We start from the raw sequence: 17,255 nt of genomic DNA on the forward strand, positions 1-17,255 counted from the left end.
AATGTCAACTGACAATAGGATGGAAAAATAAACTGAGATCTATTCATACAACAAAACATTTATCAATGAGAACAGATGAACTGTAACCACCTATATAAAGTGCACAGATTGTATGGCTATGTGATGATTTATTCACATCACTGTAAGTGGACAGTTGAGTGTCTTCAGTTTTCTCTACTACAGACTCTGTTGTACAGGCCTCCTCACTCAAAAATGCAACATTTTCTAAGGTATGGACCTAGCATTCAATGATTCAATCTTGGGGTCTATATATTCTTAGCTTTACTGTAATAGATAAGGCTTAACAGGTTTTCAAGATGTCTGTACAAAATTCCATGCCCCCTTTCAATAGCTCAGAGTTCCTACTGGCCCCCACCTTCACGAACATTTGGTATGATCATGCCTCTTTATATCCCAGCACAGTCTTTGAAGAGACTTAGGGACTCAACAAAATGCTACAGTTTGGATGATCTGAATCTACAATGACTAATACAAATAAAAAAAGTGGACTTCTTTCGTCAACTTATAGTAGTTGCAAAGTTGAAAGGCTTTTACAAAATAACACCCACCCCAATCATTATTTACCACTCATGTGTGTGTGAGCCTGAACTCTTAGTCAGCCATGGAGGGGGGTTAACTGTTGAAGTCTTTTGGAAATTTGGAAAGAAATATGAACCGTGTAAACGTACATCCTGCCTGGCATGAAAATTACTCCATGAACAACTTCCCCATGGATATAAGTGCATAAATACAAATTGCTAAGACATTCTCCAAGGTATAGTTTATAAAAATAAAATCTTGAAATAAGCCACTGTCCATCAACATGTGACATCATGTTGGTACATCTATATGGAATAACACATAGTTTTTAAAAAAGAGTGAAGTGTTCTATAAAACATACAATTCAGTGGGAAAAAATCAAGGAACACTGAACATGATAAAGCCTGAGCCTCCCTTTCACCACTGAGTTTTCAGTAAGTCTGCCATCATTGCCCTTCTCATCACTGTCTCTTAAAATGAACTCAACAATAAACAAGCATGATAAGTTGCACAATATTCTCCAGCTAGTCATCTTTTATATCACAGGGCAACAATAATGAAAGCACCGGACCCGTGCCCCTAGTGGTTTATATGTATTGCATTTTCTCCTTGTTAGCACACCATAAAATGTTCCGGAAATGAGCCCTCCCTGCTCCAGCAGACAAGACTGCAAAGCCATGTGCATAGACTTGAAGCCTGTGAAGCATCCATGCAAAGCCTTTTGATTTCCAATGCTGCACACCTGAGACTTAGAGAATGTTATAACTCCATATTATTGTGTCATGCCAATAAAAAATTTTAATTAAAAAAAATAAGGGGCCTCCCTGGTGGGCCTCCCTTAATCCCTTAAGGGATTAAGACATAGCACTATGATGTTATCTGCAGCCACTGCAGCATGAGTTTGATCCCTGGCCAGGGCGCTACCCACATGGCACAGCAGACCTCTCCTTTCTTGCCTGCTGCTCCCCTCAGTAGTGTATTTCAGTACATCTGCCTGTTCTGCTTCCCACTGTCTCTGGTGAATCCTCTCACCTCCCCCCCCATATCTCTGGCTTGCATCCCAACTCTTATATGCATAAATAAATAAATCTTTAAAAAATAATAATAAAGCGGGAAATTTTAGAAAATGCAAAAAGCAGCAGCAAACATCCTTAGGAAGTAAGACCACAGCATTAATATGATGTGGCTATTAGGACCTATTACAGGGACCCCTGTGCCAGCATAACTGAACTGTCTGTTTCAGGGAAACTTGGGCCAGGGCAGATAAGACTGTGAGCCAACAATGTAATTCCACATCCGCTTTAGGGAAATTGGTGGAGATCCTACAGGGCAGGCTGATCACCTGCGCAGAGGGCTCTGGCACGAATCAGTAACACTCCACCAGCTCTCAAGTGGTAACTTTACCCAACCTTTAAACTGAGGCTCATGTTCCCTGCAAGTAAGTGAAAAAGGAGGCCCACAGAGTCACATGGTTCTAGTTACCCAAAGAAGAAAATACTATTCAATATTCAAGAGACACACAGGTTTTGGTTGTTGCTGTCATCACCACTACACAAGTGAATACAGTGGGCTTAGATTTGAGATTCCAACAAGATTCCACTGCAGGTAAGTCCTGGCAGGGACTCAGCTACTCTCTGCTTTCCCAGCCCGAGTTTCTGACCATCACATCACCCTGCCAATGAGAGGAACAACTTTCTAACCATCCACATGAAACGAAGGCTAACCATCCAAAAATGGAGGAGCAGCAGACAGCACATCCTGGAGCTCGGCCTTGGACACCTGTCTGACAGGTGGAGAGCAACAAGGAGGCAGCTGAAGGTCACCTCTCTGACCACTGCTTCTGACGAGCCAGCTGTAGGGCCGTGAAGGGTGACAAGCTCTGGATACCACAGCCGGCAGGTGGCAGGTGGCTGGATCCACTGGACTCATTTGCATAAGGGAGCGGGCAAGAGAAGCCAAGGTCGCTGCCCTGAAAGGCTTCCTGTCAGAGTGAGCAGCACTTAGCAGAAACGCTCAGACAGAAACTTCTGCCAGTCAGCATGATTAGCTCTCTGTCCAAATGCAAAGAAAACTTAGTGTTGATGTTTGCAACATCTGTTGGCTGAACACCACTTCATTTTGCAGAATATATATGCAATGATTTTAATCCATAACAGTTTATAAAAAATGAGTCTTCTTACCTGTGGACAACTGAGCTAGTAATTTCCTAAAGCTACTTCTTAGAAAGAAGAAATACTAAAAATTAAACAGAGGAGCCTGTCTTCCAAACTCTATGGGGGGAGGGGGGGTAGGAGGGTCTTATATTCTAATACACAACGACGAGAACCAATCCTACTACAATAAAAACAAACCCAAAGCAAAGCAAATGCTCCGTCAATAAATTAATGAATGTGGCAAATATCTCACCCATTTGTGCTTTTTCTGTCCAGACTCCATGCTAGGACATGCTGACGGACAAGATGAACTCTGTCCCTATCATCAGTGGCCTTACAAATTAATACTGAGCACAGCGTTGTGAAGCTGTCTGCAGCCTCTGCAGTGCCGGTTCATTCCCCGCCATCCTCGGAGCAACCCACATGGTGCAGCAGACCTTTCCTGTCTTGCCCGCTGCTCCCCTGAGCAGTGTATTTCAATTGATCTGCCTGTTCTGTTCCCCGCTCTGTCTCTGGTGAATCCTCTCACCCTCCCGTGCATCTGGCCTGTACCCGACTCTTGTATAAATAAAAATAGATCTTTTAAAAAAAAACTAATTAAAAAAATTAATACTGAAATGCCACTAGTCACCGACCGAATAAGTCACCTAGGACAGTAATAAAGCTTAATACCTGTCAGGGCTCAGTGAAGTGGGAATTTTTTGCTATTACTCTGAAGGGAATATAAATCTTTTGGATCCTTTAGGAAAGCAATATAGCTTTGTGCATGATGTTTTTAAAAAGTCTAGTACCCTCTGACCTAATAGTTCTACCTCTGGGATACTATTTAGAAATAGACCTGAAGACATTTAAAAACAGTGCATTTATTTAAATCCATTGACTCAGTGTTACATGCCAGGGGTGCCACCTGGAAGAATTCCTTTCATCCTTACAAGAGCCCCAGGAGGCAGGATTGAGATATTTTAAGAGATAAAATATCGGTCCATAGAGGGTAAATCACTTATGTAAGGCCCCTCAGTGTATGTGCACAGAGCCATCTAAAACCCTGGCCAATGTGGGGATGAACGCAGACTGCAAAATCTACAGTTAGCTCTAACAGTGAAATACAAAGCTTGTAAAATTAGACATTGCAATGCTTTCAGTAATAAACTTGTATGGGATATTACTTAATACAATTTTTCTTTCATGCATCTGCTCTACCCAACATGAAATAATGTATTGCTAGGCTCTAATGAGATTTCCTGACAATCCAGTTTAAAAAAAAAAAAAAGATGAAGACACACAGATTCTATCTGCCTGAGAATGAGGACAAATCTGACTGTTTCAGCCTGTGATTTGGTGGAGCTTGTTAGAGAAAATCTGTCTCCAGAAAAGGGTGGAGAAGAGCACGAAGAAGCTTATAAGAGTTCCCAAAGGTCCCTGACCATTCACACAGATGAGCAGAACTCCTGGAGTGAGGGCAGAGAATTGGTCAAGTTCAAAGGTATCCAGGACACCCATCACATGAACAAAGAAGCTGGAACTACGTCTGTATAGAACAGCACAGGTGCAGCCAGGAGAGAAGTGCATCCAGAACTAATGTTATGTTCATTTTCTCCCCCACAACAGTCCAGAAAAGGCAGCCACTGCCTTCACATGCTGGGATTTCCAGCATGGGTACACAGTAGGTGCTTAATGGGACAGCCCTTTCCGAAGGAGAATTTTTGTAGCACACGAACACACAGCACAGAATGTCCATTTCTCTGCCGCAGAGCCTGCAAAACTGTGGTCCATTGCAGACACGTTGACAGCATTTGCCAACTCAGTAAAGTTTCTCTGAGTCTGAAGCGTCACGGTGGATTTGCCCATCACAGTGAGTTGGGTAAAAACTCAGGGCCCCTGGGGCTGACCAGGCAATGCAAAGGAAAAGGATGGGCGAGCATGTGACCCGCTGGCCCCAAGTTGTCCTTCCAGTCCTATTAATTCTAGACATCTCTGTGCATAAAGGATAAGTCCACCAACTAGGTTAACACAACTTACATGTAAGTTACGTATTTGTATTATCTTTTCCTCTTTCTTTCTTAGCAGTGTAGAACACGCATTTCCTTGGGGGGCAGGAATCTGTGGAAGCTGACAGGTGGCCCCAGACACCCAGGCTCTAATCCCGGAACATGCGATTGGCACATCTGTGGTAACAGGGACTCTGTAGATGAGGTGAGGTCAGCATCGCAAGGTGGGGAGACATTCCAGTATCCCCGGGTGGGCCCCAAAATCTTCCTGTAGGAGGGACACAGAGGGAGCACTGACCGGAGGGAAGGACAAAGACACAGACTATGGCTGGGGGCCGGGGAGGAGCTGCAGGCCAGTGAACGCAGGGGTAGGCTCTAGATGCAGGGCTAGGGGCGAGCTGGAAGAGGAGAGAGATGACCTCTGGGCCCCAAGAAGCCCTGTGTCCTGCGCATGCCCTTATCTCAGCCCAGTCAGGCTTTGCTTCCAGAACACAGGGCCGGGTGTTGGGGACGGAGCTGGGTGGTGGGAAGCCATCACAGGCACAGCACTTTGCTACTGCACCACGGAAAATTAACACTACCCTGGGGTGTGGAAATGGGAAAAGTGAAACACACCCAGCTATCACAATGGCTCCTGAGTCTCCTCAACTCAGCTCTGCCCTACAAATCTTATTCCTCAGTATTTAATTGTGTGGCAGTAAGGGAAAAAATGCCTTGGAAGGAGGAGTCGGTCCTGAAAACAGGGCCATCAAGCAACATTCCCGTGGCAAGCACTGCCCGAGAAAGGAAGTGAGCAGCTTTTGCTCCTCTAGGCCCAGCTTTAGTGCCCAGCTGGAGGCCAGAGGGGACCTTTATCCCTAGGGTCCTTTTGTGTTGTTCATTCTAGCAAATGAGTGGTCACCCTCCCAAAAGGCTTGTTGGCCTCTGCAGGGCCTGGGTGTCAGTCTCCACCCCGGCAGACACTCTCCTGCATGTTGTGGAAACACTGCTGAACTATCAGCAGTTTGTAGACTGTGCATGTCTACAAACAACAGCGGAGGTGTTTCCACAACAGGGCCCAAGCCCTCAGGAAGTCCACTCTGAGTCCAGACTCCTCTTGTGCTCATGACCGCTGTGGGGGAGATGCTTACTTCAGGTTCTGCTTCTTGTACGATTCTTTTGGTGAGGCCTACACACCATCAGAGAACCATTTTCTTGAATATTTTTAATATGATGGAGCTAATGGTGAGGTGTTAAATAGGTGATCATGTCTGAAAAGCTAAAGTTTGGGTCTATGAGTACACCTCATATGATTTGGTCTACGGGGTTTTGAAAACATGTCTTTGCTGACCAAGCATTAAAAAGTGTAATTCAGGAGATATCAAAATTCATCTGATCACCAAGCTCCTGCATTAATTTGCTCCTTCTGCTTTACCCAAGTATAAGTTTCCTATAACCTTCAAGAAATTAAGTTCTGAGTAGATTCAGATAGCCTTGATTGTTAGATTCAGCTATAGATTCTCTTGGGAGAGTGAAATGCCTGAACAGACTCTTAATCAGGCTAGACCTGCCAACCAGGATGTTCTCTGGAAATAGAGGTCAAAATGTGAAAAAAGGCTTAAGATGCTCAGTAAGCACCCCAAGAAACGCTGAGTGTGCAGTACCGCCACCCTCCCAGCCTGCCCGGAGCAAGCTGAGCCTGGGGAGAGAAGGTTTGAAACTGAAGCCAGCTATTTTTAGTCCAAGAATCAATGTGTATATAATGGATTATGCACAGATCTTTAGTCTTATGTTCCAAGAATATAAGATCTTGATTCTCCAGTTCCAAGAAACTGGTATTTGACACTAATCCCAAGACAGGAAGGGGGAAAGAGAGGGAAGGGAGAAGATCAAGAGGAAAGGAGGAGGTGGAGAGGGAGGATGAGACCCACAAAGACAGCTATAGTAGGCAGCATATACACGCTATAATGTGTGCACATGGAATGGAAGAATGGGAGGCAAGGAATGAAATCACACACATATAACACGTGTCATGTGTACATGTGTCATACTTAGTATGTGTTAAGCCGACACCACACCAATTCTTGGTTTTTCAAAGTAGACTGCCTTTCCTTGTTTATTATTTTTAATTGGTGAATAATAGATAAAAAATTAATCAAAAAATTAATTAATTTTAAAAATTAATGAATTCACTTTTATTTTTTTGACGCTTTAATTTTGTACAAAAATGAAAAATGGGGCCTCCCCGGTGACGCAACAGTTGAGTGCTGGGCTGCGAAGCTGCCCGCAGCCTCTGCAGCACCACTTTGATACCCGGCCACCGGCGAGGGTCCCACATGGCACGCAGACCTGTCCTGCCGCACCCACTGCTCCCCTCTGCAGTGTATTTCAGTCAATCTGTCTGTTCTGCTCCCTACTCTGGCTCTGGTGAATTCTCTCACCCTTCTGCGCTTCTGACTATACCCAGTACTTGTATAAATTAATAAATAAATCTTTAAAAAAAGAAAAATGATGTAAAATCATATAAAATAATTAAAAATAAATAAATAAATAAGCAGAAAGCTAAAAAAAAAAGTAAACAAAATAGGCAAACCTTTAGCTAGGCTCACTAAGGGAAAAAAAGGAGAAAATTCAAATAAGTACAATCATAAAACAGTATGACACTGAAGAAATTCAGAAGATAATACAAGATTACTATGAACATTTATATGCAAGTAATTTCAACAATCTAAATCAGATGGGAAGATTCTAAGAATTATACAATCATCCAAGAAATAGGCAGGAACTAGAACAGTGGAACAGGCTAGAAATAGAACACTGGAACAAACGAATTCACTTTTAAATGGAAGAAACACTGTGCTGTAAATTAGATAAGCCTCAACAATTACTTTCTTTAAAAAGTAGAGAGACTACACTATCAAAAGAGACTAGGAGTCTCCAGCAGCTCCCAGGTGGCTGTTTCTGGACTAAGATGGGAGCCTCAATCCCCCATCTGCTGTGGCCTGTCCCCCTGCATCCACATTCAGGGATCCACTTGCACTGGTGTAGTAACCAGCTACACACAGGCAGCGAAGTTGAGGTCACCTGAGGTCAGAGGGAAGCCTGTCTCGCTGTTGGATGTGGATAGAGAACTGGCATGCACAAAAATGTGCTATTTTGAGACTGCAGCCAAAAGATGTTGGCATTATGGACAGACACTTTCATTTTTTTAAGATTTCCCCTCAATGTCTCGGTTTCTGGAGATACAGTTCCTGATGATCGACCTGGAAGAACCTCCAAATGGTCTGAGATATTTCTGGGTAAAGATGAGAGCCAGCACAGTGATAACTATCATGAGCCAACTCGTGGGGAGAGACGTCTCCAGACCTTAAACAAGGGGTTCACGCACATGCACCTCACAGCTGCCGGGGCAGCCTCGGCACTCGGACCCCAGCAGCTCTGCTGACATGGAGATGTGCATCATGCCCCCTTCACCTGCTCCCATGGGGAGGTGACCCCCAGGACACCTCTCCAGTGCTGGCCTGGGGAGGGACCTCGATTTCAGAACATGCCCCTCCTCCTCCCCGGGACTCCACCGCCTTAAGTCTCAAGTCATCATGAGATTTTTTAAAGTAGTAAATGTATGTTTGAGGTGAACTTAAGCAGCAAAGACACAGCAGAGTCTCCCTGATAGCTACCCAAAAATTCTACAAGGTGATGATGCATTACAACTTTGAGTTAAGAAAACCAACTTAACAGGCACATCCACGGAAAAAAAGATGGTGGCAGCAGAGCAGACGTGGGCAGGGAGGACTGTCCACGCTGTGGTAGTGACGCCCCCCCCACATGCCCTCCTCCTCCCTCACCCGCTGACTTGCTCCTGGCTCAATGTCACTGACCCCAGGACCTCTGCCCTCAATTCCTCCCCACGATGCACACAGCTGATCCCCCCTCCCCCGCACTTCCCCCATCCCCTCCAGGACCTGCTCCTCCAGTTTCACCTGTTGGTCCAGGCTTGTGACTCTCCTCTCACTGCCTATCCCCACATGACTGACCCAACTGTTCCCTCAAATCCCCAATGCCCTGCATCTCTCCTCTCCACCGCTGGCCTGGCGTCCAGCCTCAATGAGAAGAGATGTGGCCGGAAGAGGCCTGGCAAAGGCACTTTGTGCGTGCCGACCAACAGGCCAGTGCCTGCACCCACACGCTGCTCTCCAGCTGCCAGCATGGGCGCCCTGCTCTGCCTCACTTGTTTCCAGGGCAACCCCTGGAAACGGTCACCTCTTTCAAGTACAAACCCAACAGCATTGTCCTGGGCTTGCTTTTTGGTCCTCCACAAACAAACCGACCCCTGAGAAAGCAGCCTCTCCTCTGCATCCAATTCCTTGCCTTCCTTCTCTCCCGAGCTTGCACTGATCAGCCTCGTCTGCACCCAGCCTCCACACAGCTTCTCTTGCTGAGGTGACTGATGGGCCCTGTGCTAAGCCCACCCACCACCGGGTCCTCACCACCTCTGACCTGGGGCAGCACCTACAGCGGTCACATCCTCTCTGCCACTATCTGGCCTGGTTCTTAGGGACACCCCTTATTTTCCTCCCACCTGACTATTGCTGCTGCTTCCCTCTTGGGTTCCCGTATGCCCCCAACCTCTCCGTGCCAAGGTGACAGGACTCAGCCTTCTCTTTTCCATCCACACTCTGGCCATGGTCATTACAGAAGGGCTTTGGGACCACCGACCTGATGGTAGTGCCAAAATGTGTCATTTCTACCCACAGGCCCACAGTCTAAGCCTTCCCCTCTCACTGGCCACTCAACGGGTACACGTGGCCCAACCGAAATCCCACAATGAACATGTGCGCCTAAAACCTGACTCGCTGGCATTCAAGGCAGGAGAACGCCCTGTCGGCTCCACACTCCAAATAACTCAGGATGTAGCCTCTTCCTTTTTCTTTTTGGTCTGCGGCAACACTGCATCATAACATGGTAATAGTTTAGGGTGTGCATCATTTTATTTATTTTTTTAAAAGATTTTATTTATTTATTTATACAAGCACTGGGTACAGTCAGAAGTGCGGGAGGGTGAGAGAATTCACCAGAGCCAGAGCGGAGAACAGGACAGGCAGACTGATGAAGCACACTGCTGAGGGGAGCAGCGGGCAGCAGGAGAGGTCTGCGTGCCATGCGGGACCCTCGCCCAGTGGCTGGACATCAAACTGGCGCTGCAGAGGTTGCGGGCAGCTTCGCAACCCAGAACTCAACTGCTGCGCCACCGGGGAGGCCCTGTGCATCATTTTAAAAATCGACATGTTATCTCCCGCATCAAGCTCACCACTCAAATTCCCATCTACCCTTCACCCTTCAACTTTCTCCTTCCTCTCTTCTTCAGGGTACCAGCTTGTAGAGGGCAACCTCCAGAGCACAGGCTGCCTGCCGCCTGGCTACACCTTCTCATCTGGGCAGCCACAGTGACCTCCCACCCTGACCTCGCCTCGCTGAGGTCACTTCACCCCTCAACACCTCCCAAGAGCCAGGACCTTGCAATGGGCTGCCAGGCCCGCCCTGGCTTGACTTCCTGCCACCCCAGATTTCATCATGACATGCAGTGTTGGCAAAGGGGACAAAAGAATAGAATCTAGAAACAGAGTCCCAGAGAAAATGGCCAGTGGGTATGGCAAGGGCACAAAGGCAGCTCCCTGGAGAAAGAGAGGCCTTTCCCAACCAATGGTGGTGGGACGATTGTCCTTCTGGAAGCTGAAAAACAAGCCTCAGCTGGAGGAACCTCACCACCCACACAGAATTAACACACAGTAGATCACCCGTCTGTGTTTACACCTCTGAAGCCTTTAGGTGGACGTACAGAAACACTTTGTGACATGGGGGTGACGGCCCTGGCCGGGAGACCGCAGGGTGAGCGTGTGCCCGCGTGTGGCCTGCTGCTGCGTCCTACTCCAGCTCCCACCAGCAGGAGAGCCGAGCCCTGCTTCTCACGGCCCAGCCCCCAGAGCAGCGGCCGCAGCCACATCCCTCCCTTGTTCTGTTACTGAAACGCCCCCTGGACAGATCCCCAGGAGTGGACAGGTGTCAGTCAATCTCCGTGTGGCTGGAGCAGGAATTAGAAGCTGGGCCACCTCTTCTACAGTGGACATGTCCCCAAATGCAGGGCACAGCCTGGTATGAAGTTTCCCAAAATGCTCTTAAAAGCCTCCAGTGGATGAAGCAGCTTTTGGCGTTTAGGGGTCCCAGCATCGCCTCCACCAAAGGCAGACTCAGCCAGGCTGACAGCGGCCTGGGGGCCTTGCAGACGAAAGAGGGAGCCAGGGAGGCCGGGGCCCGAAGCAGCTCCTGCCTTCATTCGGAGCCCAGAGCCTGCTGCCTTCTCCACAACAAGAACATCCCTCCCACTCCTCATTGTTAGACACCAAGGCCCTGGGTCCAACCCCCAAAGAGAGCTAAGCCAGCTCCACTGCTGGCTCCCTACACCCTTTGCCACCACTCTTTCCAATGCTGTATTAACCGGGTAAAGTGGGGGCAGAGTGCAGGGCTCACAATCCTCTTTAAACACCTGCACAGACAGCATGGACAATCCCCAGCCCCTCCATAAATAAGACTGTTAATTCTGAAAAATAAAAGAGAGAAGGTTCATCTCAGAACAAGCTGGCACTGCACCAAAAAGCAGGAGCATCGCCAGCCTCGGTATCCTGAGCTTCCTGCCGCCACCCTCCCTGGAGGGAGAGGGCCATGCCTCGTCTGCCCAAGGACGGCGTCCACCTCTGTCCCGCCACGCCCGCCCGGGGCTGCCGTCACCTCCTTCAGGTCCTGCACCACAGCTGCCAGCCGCTCGTTCTCTGCCTGCACGTTGGTGACCACGGCCCGGCTCTGCTTCAGCTCGTTCTGCATCTCCAGGATCTTGCCTAGGTAGTAGGCTTCCTTCGACGCCGACTCCTGCAGGAGCGTCTCCTCCCGCGTCTCTCCATCCTCGGCGACCTTGCGGTGAATGGAGAAGGACTGCCCAAAGGCCTGCAGAGCATTTGAAAAGAAAAAGAAGTGTGAGCCACGGGAGTCTCCCGTGCCATCCCGCAGACCTGGGGGCGCCTGGGCTGGTGTGTAAGAAAAGCTGGTCTGTGGCATCTGCAGCGGCCAGAGGGGTATACATTTTAAGAGTCCAGCCCCTCCTGTGGCTACTTGGAATCATTTGACCTCTATTAATAAGGAGAAAGGAATACCTTTTTATAAGCCTCATAAAACACCTTGCTAAAAACCAAACATAAAGCGTGAAAGGAAAGGTAGGGGGCATGACTGTTTGCTTTTGTCACCACTTAGGACAAACCCAGTTCGGGAACAGATGGTACAGAGCTACCGAGCCCATCACAGCCCACATCTCCCTTTTAATTCTAGACCAATGATACTTTTCAAGGATGAAAACGACAGTCATGTTCGCTTCCCGGCACGCCAGCAGGAAAGATGCACCGGAGAGGAGAGCAGCAGTGCCCTTAGATGGGAAAATCACCTCGCAGCCTTCAAGCTGCCCGGGCCTACCGAGGGGCAGGGCATGCAGTCGCTGGACAGGAAGGCCTCACGGGCCTCCTCATTTGTGCAAAAAGAAACACAGGTGGGTAAGCCAGAAACTGATGAAATGGGTCAGCCACAGGGGTGAGTGGAAAGGGGTGGACAGAATGGGGCTGGCAGGTAACAAGGGGGAGGGGAAACATCCGACACGGATCTGCCCAGAATCAAAGCCGGGGCTCTGGCAGCCCCACATAAACAGACATAATCAGCCTCTGTGTGTCAGGGGAATCCACACGAACAGCCACAAATGGGCCTCCCTGTGTTACAAAGGAGCCACCCAGCCTCATAGACAGGGGTGGAAGAGAAAAGAACTAACCAGAGCAGCTTTGGAATGCAGTGTAAGGTCACGGACAAAAAGTAGCACGCCCAAATCCTGCCCTCCAGTGAGGAAACCTTTTTCCACCTCACCCCATAGCATCACCACCGAGACTTCTTTACAGAGGCGCTCGGGCTGAGTAGGTAAAGAAGCCAGGCTTCCTTACGTCGCTGATGACAGAAACCAGGCTTCTGGCTATTGGAGATATGAGTCACCAGTTAGGAAGGAAGGTCTGGGGGGAAACTAGTGGAGCTGGGCTGTGGTCAGGATGAAGTTAGAGTTGTAACAGACAAATACAGGTGGGCATACAGACGGACAGATGAGTGGGATGTGGGGAGGGAAGAGCTGAGAGTTCAGAGGCAAGTGCAAACTTAGCACACACATTTTGTTTTCAAATATCAACCATCAATCAAAAGAATAAAAGGCTTTTTTTTTTGAAAAATGATCATGCTTTATATTGCACGTAAATGAAGTCATCACGTATTTGTATTTCTCCTTCTAACTTATATCACTAGCACCCGAGTTCTTCTACACATCAATCAATCAATCTTAAAAAAAAAAATAGCCAAGAACTTGGTACCTCTGTGGTTTTGAAGAGTAAAAAATTACCCAAAGGGGCCCCGATGGCCAGAGCCAGGCTAACTTAGCCATGAGCTCAACAATTGCAGTGATGAATTATAATCCATAGAGTAGAAAGAATAATCATGAGTCCACATTGATACAATAATTGAATAAATGGGAGAAGAGACAGCTCTTAGAGAATTGCAACTACTAAATATAGAAGGAATGATAGAAACAAAATGCATCAGCATCTGGAAAATGCCAAGGAACAGTAGCTGCAGGCAAGAATTAACGCAATATAAAATTAATGGCTGAAAAGTCTGTTGAGTACGCTGAGAAACAGAGTAGTCTTTTTTTTTTTAAGTCAAAAATGATCATGATACCGCAAAAGACATTATATAATGATAAAAAGGATAGGAAAATATAACAATTACAAATACATAAGCACCTAACATCAGTTACCAAATACATAAAGCAAACATTGACAAAAATCAAAGGGAAAATGGATATCAACACAATAATGGTAGCAGATGCTATAACCCACATTCACTAATGGAAAGAACAATCAGACAGAAGGTCAATCAGAAAACAAGGGATGAAACACTATATCCCATTTGAACCTCTTAGACAGATACAGAGCATTCCATACAGAAATAACAGAATTCACATTTTTTAAGCTCACATGAAACATGAAACAGAGTAATCTTAAAGCACCTCCTTCATGGTATTCACTAGCCCAACAGCAAAGTAACCCAACAGTGCAGAGACACAGGCCTTCCCTGCATGGCCACAGCTGGCACAGCCACCAGGAGATGCCCCTCCTGATGTCACACATAGGCCCCCTCTGTGCTTGCCAAAAATGTACAAGCTAACTCTTATCATAAGAAGACATCAGGCAACCCCAAACTAGGGGTCATCTCAAGACTTAAGGTCATGAAAAGAGTCCCCCAGCCTGGATGATACCAAGGAGAGAAGACAATGGAACGTGAGGGTGGGACCTCAGGCTGGACCCTGACCCTGAGGTCAAGCAGCAAAAGGGAAAACAGGCTTCAGATTGAATAATATTGATAATATTGCATCGACATCAATTTCATCATGGTGCCGTGGTTACATAAATGTCAGCATGCAGGGACGCTGCCACAAGGGCCCATGGACATCAGCGTGGGGAATTTTTGGCAACATTTTTCTAAGTCTCAAGTTATTTCAAAATAAAAAGTAAAAAAAGAATTAATAGTAATAAATGTAGTCTCTGGCCTAAAGGAGGTGCCAGATCTGGCAAATTACTGGCATGCAGAGCACACATTCTAGTGGGATATGAACAAACCAATCAAGAAGGGTGGGGCCTTGTGTCGAGAAAGGCCTAGAAGAAAAGGAATGAGAGACCAGAGCCTCTGCAGCATGTCTCTGCGTCCGCTCGCCCACCTCACTCCTTAAGGCCCCACTCACCCACTTCACCCCTGAGGCTCTGGAAGCTGCAGCCAGGGTGACCCAAACTGCATGCCATGCTGGAAGTTCTCACGGCCATGGACGGGGTGTCTACCATGGACAGCTCCAGGAGCATGGGCTGGGTTTGGCCAGGATGGCAGAGCAGGCAGGAGAAAGGAAGTCACACCCTTTCCCAGAGGAGATGCCAGGTTTGTGTCGGGAAGCCAGAGGGAGCATATGCTGTGTGTCTCTTTCAAGACTGTCAGGGGCAGTTCTTTCTTTGATTTATTTATGTTTACAATTAAGTTTATTGAGGTCACATTGGAGTAATATGCTGTACATGTTTTAGGGATATAGGCTCACACCTCTACAAATGTATGATTATCATGACACACCCACCACCAAAGCCCCAATAATCCTCCACTGCACAGTGGCCCCCTCCCCTTAGCATCCCTCTCTCCACCTCCCCCTCTGGTAGCCTCAGTTCTGCAATTTTCAAGGGTTTATTTTGGTGGTCTGTCTTTTCCCTTGCCTTGATGCTTTATATTGCACGTAAATGAAGTCATCACGTATTTGTATTTCTCCTTCTAACTTATCTCACTAGCACCCCAGTTCTTCTACACATCAATCAATCAATCTTAAAAAAAAATAGCCAAGAACTTAAAATGGCGCAAAGATAGATTCTTCAACAAATGGTGTTGGGAAAACTGGACAGCCACATGCAGAAGAATGAAACCAGACCACTCTCTCACACCTTACACAAAAATTAATTCAAAATGAGTTAAAGTCTTGGACATAAAATCTGAAACCACAAAATACATAGGAGAAAACAGGCAAACACTCCATGGCCTTGGCTTCAGGGATGTCTTTTGGGGAGTTGACTCCAGCGACAAGAGAAACCAAAGCAAAAACAAAGCAACTATCAAATTAAAAATTGCCCAGCAAAATAAACTAACATTAAAACAAAAATACCCCTTACTGAGTGGGAGGATATATTTGCATGCCATACACAGGACAAGAGGCTAATGTCAAAAATCTACAAAGAACTCACATAACTCGACAAGAAAACCAATAGCCTGATTTTAAAAAATGGGCTTCAGCTGCTCAGTGGACGGCTTAGCTACACCTGAGCGAGTTTGACCACTTTTTATTTTAAAAACATAAACAACATCTTCTAGAACGTCCGTGTGAAAGGTAAGACAGCGCCAACGTCCTCGTGGGTAAGAAACAGTATCAGCTGATAGTTTTCACTTGTGTTTCCCTGACTGCTGTTGAAGTTGAGCTTTTTTATTTTTACTGACCATGCACATTTGCCCTTCTGCATAGCTTCAGGTAAAGGCTCCCCCCTCCCTTAATTCACTGCATGCACAGCAAATGTCTGCCCTCATTGTTCACGACTTGGCTCTTCACTAGTCTCAGTGGCTCTGTGATGCGAGGTGTCTGTCGTTTCCTCAACAGCAGCGTCTCTCCCCACACTACTGCTGTGAGGACGGCAGCCCTCTGGCCCCAGTCCTCATCCTCTCCCGGCACTGTGTTTCTGGGGAGTCTTGTCCCGTGACCCGCCCCTCACTTTCTGCCAGCATGTTTTGTGTCTCACTTAAGATCCTGCCCTCCTCCAAGGTCATAAAGCTATTTCATATTTTCTTCCCCAAATTTAAGTCTCGCCTTTCACAGGCAAGTCTGCTAATCCACCTGAAATGTTTTTGTGCGTATGGAATGAAGGACAGATCTAGCTTAATTATTATTATTACGGGAATGATCAACCTCCCTGGCACCATTTAGTGGACTATCCTTCCTTCCCCATTGAGATCGAGAGCCAGGCCATCCCATGATGCTCTCCTGATGACCACAGGGCAATGAGATGTAAGGACTGGGCACCCCGAGAAAGACTGGCACCCTGCATCACATCCTGCATCACCTACACCTTAGTCTAAAATAGTCTGAAGCATCTGGAGAATGGGGGTCTTCATTTAGGAAGAATGAAGCATCCAGTTCTTTTTTGTGGAATGAGCCTTTCCTTTTCTGTGCCCTGAGCTGGAATGATTTCCCTCTAAGGGACCCTCTTCTCCAAGGGCTTGTGGGGCGGACCCTTGGCCTGAGCTGAACGGCTCACATGTTGTCCTTTAAAGGAAATGCCTTGTTTCTGTACCAGCCCTGCATGTAAACAAAACCTACAGCTCTCTCCCAACATAGGAGTGAGGCCTCAGCATTCTGTGATTTTACCACACTGTGTACAAAGGGAGCATATGCAGCCATCCCGGTTTTGAAACTCAGTGACCAAGTAAAGGGTTTTTTCCTTCATGCAGTAATATATGTAGGCAACAACAGCATGCTGAGAAAGGAAAGAGCTGGCCGCTGTACCACCTTGGCTCCCGCATTCCACAATTTAGACGAGTCCGGGGCCTCTGAGGCCTTTGACACTGGGGCCTGGGCCTCTGGCTGGGTCTGGTCTCTGGCCCTGCGGAACTTGGCTCCACCCCAAGGACTCCAGTTGCCCTGCCTGGCCCCCTAGGAACTCCCCCCATCAGCCTCCATGGCTCCTGGCTTCTCTTTCTGCTGGCAGAAATGCACGTCACGAGAAATCTCAGGATTGAAACGCTGGACAACCACCGCCTCATCGATCTCACTTCTGAGATCACAGCTCCCTCCACTGGGTTAGAAGCTGGTCTCCTATTACTACAGGCACCAAGGGACAAAATATGTGCCCTGCAAGCATTCTGTTTGGGAAGACAGCTTGCCTAGCAGTTG

At 47.3% G+C, this 17,255-nt stretch overlaps 1 protein-coding gene across 9 annotated transcripts in view; it reads right to left on the bottom strand.

Annotated features, from left to right (window-relative positions):
• BICD1 (BICD cargo adaptor 1) overlaps window positions 1–17,255 on the bottom strand; it is a gene marked incomplete at both ends in the record, with an annotated part of 137,927 nt that overhangs the window by 58,955 nt on the left and 61,717 nt on the right. For all 9 annotated transcript variants that reach the window (XM_084256267.1, XM_084256265.1, XM_084256266.1 and 6 more), the window contains one exon: window positions 11,444–11,656. In XM_084256267.1, coding sequence (XP_084112393.1) covers window positions 11,444–11,656 — 213 coding nt within the window. The remainder of the gene's footprint in view (window positions 1–11,443; window positions 11,657–17,255) is intronic.

The sequence above is a fragment of the Talpa europaea genome (genome assembly GCF_964194135.1).
Source record: "Talpa europaea genome assembly, chromosome: 15".
Taxonomy (NCBI): Eukaryota; Metazoa; Chordata; class Mammalia; order Eulipotyphla; family Talpidae; genus Talpa; species Talpa europaea.